The sequence below is a fragment of the Cyprinodon variegatus genome, unplaced genomic scaffold (genome assembly GCF_000732505.1).
Source record: "Cyprinodon variegatus isolate N-32 unplaced genomic scaffold, C_variegatus-1.0 Scaffold1333, whole genome shotgun sequence".
Lineage (NCBI taxonomy): Eukaryota > Metazoa > Chordata > Actinopteri > Cyprinodontiformes > Cyprinodontidae > Cyprinodon > Cyprinodon variegatus.
In genome coordinates, this window is record NW_015151786.1 from 116,089 (window position 1) to 121,641 (window position 5,553).

Below are 5,553 nucleotides of genomic sequence, written 5' to 3' on the forward strand. Positions count from 1 at the left end.
TATTCCAGTTCTGGTAAAGAGAGGACATTAATGAGAAAAATAAAGGAATTTATTAAAATAAATCATAATTTTAAGATCTATAAAATGTTCTGAAAATAAAAAGAAGCATCTCAGCTTTTTGATGGAACAACTTTGACATGAATTCGACAGCCTAGATTGTGCAGGAGAACCGGTCTGATAGTCTGATCTCTGAGGCCGTAGATCAGAGAACTTAAACAGGTTGGGAATAAAATAATCAAGACATAAAGAAACTTATGCAATCGGACAAACACTTCCCTTGATACAGCTTTTAGAATAGGCAGAAGCAGTGGGTTAAAGATGGTCGAGGACAGACTGAGGCACAATTGCACCAGGTGTAGCAGCAAAGTGTTACGAGCTTTCAGAGCTGAAGATTTATCCGTGGAGGCCAACCTGGCAGCTTTTATCACCCCGAGATAGGAGGAAATGATCACTACACCGGAGGAAAGGAACAGAAAGATTGTAAAACCTTGATTGTAATCTTTAGACCTGGGGCCGAGCAGCATGGCGAGGTCAGAACAGAAATTCTTCATCTGCAACGTCTCCAGGTTTTCAAACGGGAAATCTAACAGCAGAACAACACAAACCAGGTTGTGTAAAGAACTGAAAGCCCAAAGTGAAATAATAGCCATTCTGGTGTTGTTGATAGTAATGATGGTAGCATGCCTTAGTGGATAACACACAGCTATAAATCTCTCCAGAGACATCACCAGCAGAGTGAGAGGGGAGATTACATTGGCGATGGTTGCAACTCTAGTGATGGTTCCACAGACAGGATAAGTTAGTGTGATTCTACAAACAGCAAGAAAAAACAGAACCTGACTGACCAACAGTTGGATGGTATCTGCAAACAGGAGGTTACACAGAAGGATGTAACGACAGGTGTCACAAAAAACAGATTTGCTCCTCAGCGTGAACAACATGGTTCCATTGATGAAGAGAAACACACAGGCTGGGATGGTGCACAGGGTGAAGGTGATCACCCTTTCCAGAAGGTCCTGATACTGCAGCTCAACAGAAACGTTCGCCCGAGATCCGTACAACATGCTACAGAGGAACTGAGCAATGATCAAACCTTCTAACTCTGGTTTCTAATGGTCCACAGACAGCTGCAGGGACCTGGTGTCTGTAGCCGAGGAGGCAGAGCTGCTCTGCAGGCTTCTCTGGGTTTCTCCTCTAATTTATGGGCTCTGATCTCAGCTCGCTTTTCTCATGATGCATCACATGCAACACATCACCTCATCAGTAACCAAGATCACATCTGCATATTAAAAACAGCTGCTGGGATGCTGAGAATCAAACTTGTTTAATTGGATCGCTCCCTGACATGAACACAAAGGATTAAGCTAATAACGTCTCATCTGGATTAGAAACTCTAAGGTCAGTCGGTGGTTCTTATGCAAGAAATCTGAAATGATTTTAAAACTCAGGCAGCAGCACCTAAGGCCAAAAGTGAAAAACAGCTTTACAGCTGTACAGATAGATAGATAGATAGATAGATAGATAGATAGATAGATAGATAGATAGATAGATAGATAGATAGATAGATAGATAGATAGATAGAATGGGTAAAAAAAAAAGAAGCAAAAATTAGAAATATCCTGTCCAGGGGTGATGTCGACAAACTAGTCCATGCATTTATTACTTTAAGGCTGGACTAAAGTAATTCTTTACTATCAGGAAGTCCACAAACTTGACGTATTTCCCTCCTGTTGGGAGCTGGAGAAGTTCCACCTTTCTCCAGCAGAGTCCGCCGTGGATCCTTCTGAGTGAGCCTCCTGCACAGCTGCAGCCCATCAGATCATCAGAGGATCCACTATATAAGCTGTCTTCAGACCTTGCCTCAACGCTGCAGTGTTGATCCAGTTGGTCAGCGCCTAAGCCTAGACTCTCAGTGAATCTTTGTGACTTTGAATCCAGCCTGGATTCTAACCCTTGTCTCTGTCTTCCAGGAAACCAGTTTCTCCTCTGTGGACCTCAGGAAGAGCTAACCTGCCGAGCCGACCCTCAGAGCCAAACCTGAAGAACCTCAGTGAACTTCCATGCAGCTCTGGACTAAGAGCTGGAAAACCCAAAGCCAAGGTCAGTTCAAAACTAGACGTGAGACGCTGAAGCAGCAAACGGACTCTGCTGATCAACTCCTCTCCAGATCCAACAGTGACCCTCCCAAAGCTAACCACAAGAACCCTCAAGGTACAATAAGTAACAATCAAGAAAGCAAGCTCCAACGTGCTACGCTAACTGAACTGTCTCTCACGCAGACTCCGGTGAACCAGTATCCAGGCCCGAACCAGTATATTCAGTGTGCTTGTGACCAAATAAACTTGTTGAACTTTTATTCCTGTGTCCGTCTAGTGGTGTTCTGCATAATTGGGTCATTCTTTGAGTACCCATCATGACACCTCCTAGGGCACGAAAATGTTTGCGCATCGGCTCTCGTTAAAAGTTCTACATGTGCAGTAGCTCCTCTGCAATACAGAGGTATGGTTTTCGCCCTGAGGTGACAGGAACTGCCGTCATAGCTGCTGTGCAGGTGATTGACAGGCCGAGTCCCGGGAGGGAAGCAAACTTACCAAGAGAAGCTGGAGGTGAAACCGCTTGGACCTGATCAGCCAAACATCAAAATTAATCAGCAGTCCAAAAGATAGATGGAGACGGTACAATGTTTTTCCAGGACCTGGTTTAGCTACAGGGCTTGGCTAACTGCATGCAGCGAGGCTAAGGCAGCGTGGATAAAGGCAGGCAGGACCGATTTAAAGCACTTTGAAGAAAAGGCGAAGAAGCATGAACAATCTGGGACTCACATGGGAAATATTATATAATGTATTTTTTCTAGATGTTAATAAGCATAGTTTCTCTTAAATAAACACATTCTCAGAAAATAAATTGTTTTTATATTAAAAAATATAAAGCTTACTAATAGCTTCTCCATTATTAAACTGGTAGATATTTTTTTTAGATTTGTGACCATGCAAAACACAGATTTATCTTCACAAATCCTCAGAAGGGCAAAATTCATGTACAAACAGTAAACATGTACATGAAATTATGTTTTTAGTTTGTTGTTTTTATATTTTTTTGTTGTTAGCATTCATGTAAATATAATAGTGTGATAACTAAGTTTATATGGAGGACCAATCCTGCCATAATTCAAAATAAATACATAAATAAGTAAATGCTCCAAAAATAAATAAGCATACAATTAATTGCCCCCCCCCAAAATACAATAAACAAATAAATTTAATTATACAGTGAGACTTGAATATATTTCTCTTTTAATTAGCTTCTTTGTTTATTTCCCTTTGTAATAATTAACTTATTTATTTATTGACCATTATATTCTTTAACTTTATTTATTACTTATTTCTTTAAGTATTTATTTATGTGCATGTTATAATATTTTTGTCTGGTTTATTCTTCCTTTGTATTTTTTTACCCTATTTAATTCTTCCATGCTATTTAATTCTGCCTGTCGTATTAACATTTCTGTATGCATTTCATTTTAGGAGGGGTGTGTCATAAGGGCTCAACTTCTCTCCATTGATTGGTTAGCAGCCACCGGCTACAGTCACAGCAATGGCTGCTGGGCCGCTGACTGGACCGGATCGGGCATTCAAACCGAGTCATCAGCTCAGGGACTGGTTCGGGTCCGTGGGGGGGAGCCAGCCTGGGACGGAGCAACCAAACCTGACCCGGTGGCGATAGCCACGGCTCAGTGCTTCTCGGGACAAACTCTTTAAATAACACTTCATAATGTATATGTCTTAAATAACGATGAGACATGACAACAGATTTTGACAGAATTTGTAATCTTACTCAGACCATAGAAATAACTTAGGGTTACAATAGGCAGCACTTACCACTCCAAGAAGCACTCCAGTATGCCACATCAACCACATCATTGCATCATACATGTTTCTAAATGTAGTGACATCCATGGCTCCAACCATATCAAAATAATAACATGTTCTTAGATCAAGGCAATTCCGAATGCCCTGTAAGAGATAAACGTCATCTACTCTATATGTGCCCCTATTTCATTTTCAAATCTCTGTCATGTACATAATGAACATGATGACTGCATATACTGACAGAAGAACTGTCCTAATGAGATAAACTGCTTGGGAAGACATTCGTTTAGACGTAATATTAGGGTTTAACAGACTCACACATCATCAATAAAAATAATCATAACGAGATGTTGAAGCTTGGCCTGTTTTTCAGTGTAGTCCTGTTTCTCCGACTGTGTTTCACTGCATGTGCTCTCTTTCATCTTCTGACATAGGAGCTGGCTTGGAGGTTGTCTGCCTGGCTGTGTGTTTCCTGGACAGGAACGCCTGTGGAGCTGGTTTACAGTTGCCTTTTTTATCTCTGCTTCTGTCTCCTTGAACCCCAGTCGGCAGAGAGCCACTCACATTGAGCCTGTTTCTGTTGGAGGTTTCTTCACGTTAAAAGGGAGATTTCCTCTCCACTGTTACTACAAGCATGCTTAGTGTGTGCCGATGCAATCAACTGGTTTTCCTTTGATAGAAAACTTTGAACCAATCTGACAGTATGATCTGGTGAACTGTAAAGTGCCTTGAGATTAATGTTGTGAATTGGAGCTGTATAGGGAATTGAAATGAGGCACTAAGAAAACTGACCTACTTACTACACATGATCATAACATCTGGTTTAAAGTGAAATGAGATGAATTACCCATCTTATAAAGTTATATTTACATCATGGTGTTCAAAGAATGAAATAAAGAGAGAACAAATATATAACGCACAATAACAATTTCAAGTGGAAGTAAAACCATTCATGCAAACTGTGTTCATTTGTGGTTATAAAATGACAAATCAATAGAAATTTTGTATATCAGTTAGAGTAGGGTAAGTTACTTCCAGTAAAAAGATTTAGTAAATTGGTTGCTGTGTTTTTACTTCACTTAAATTAAAGAAGAGGATCAGTAGATGGAAAGTAGCTTTTAATCAGTGAGGATGAGAATAAAAAGCAGTCTGACGTAAATGTAAGCTGTAGATGTCTGTCTCCGTTTAAAACAGGCTGTTGAATTAAATTTCTCACAATGCTAGTGACAATGCTGATATTTCATCATATTTTTTCTCAAGTATGATATAGTAAGCCTACTCTTAAAAGTGTGTCGTTTTCAAAAAGTTACTAAAATACATATAAAATATACAAACATTATTGTATAACTATTTCTTTAAGCAATGCAAAGATTATTATAAAGTTTGGATCAGATGACATTTGTTGAACAGATTTCCTGATAATTTCTACCTGCTCTTCTCCTGGTTTCCTCCCAGCTTCACTCAGACTCCGCTGACACAGAATCCTCACTGCTTACTTTTCCACCCTTTAAGCATATTGACATTTTATTATTTATCTAGTTCTGCATCCTGTCTGCTGCCTGTTTTCCAGGTTGTCACAACAGCAAATCATTACAAAGAAAAACCTTTTGTTAATGCAAAAAAACACATTTTAGAATCAACTATATTACAGACATAAATCTCGAAACTGTCTTAATTTCTAGCC

At 39.7% G+C, this 5,553-nt stretch overlaps 1 protein-coding gene across 1 annotated transcript; it reads right to left on the reverse strand.

Moving 5' to 3' along the window:
- Positions 1–1,158, reverse strand: LOC107102864 (olfactory receptor 1M1-like). Its single transcript, XM_015402308.1, has one exon. It carries the CDS (start codon positions 1,062–1,064, stop codon positions 111–113), a length of 954 nt encoding a protein of 317 aa, XP_015257794.1. The 5' UTR covers positions 1,065–1,158; the 3' UTR covers positions 1–110.
- Between the last annotated feature and the right edge of the window lie 4,395 nt (positions 1,159–5,553).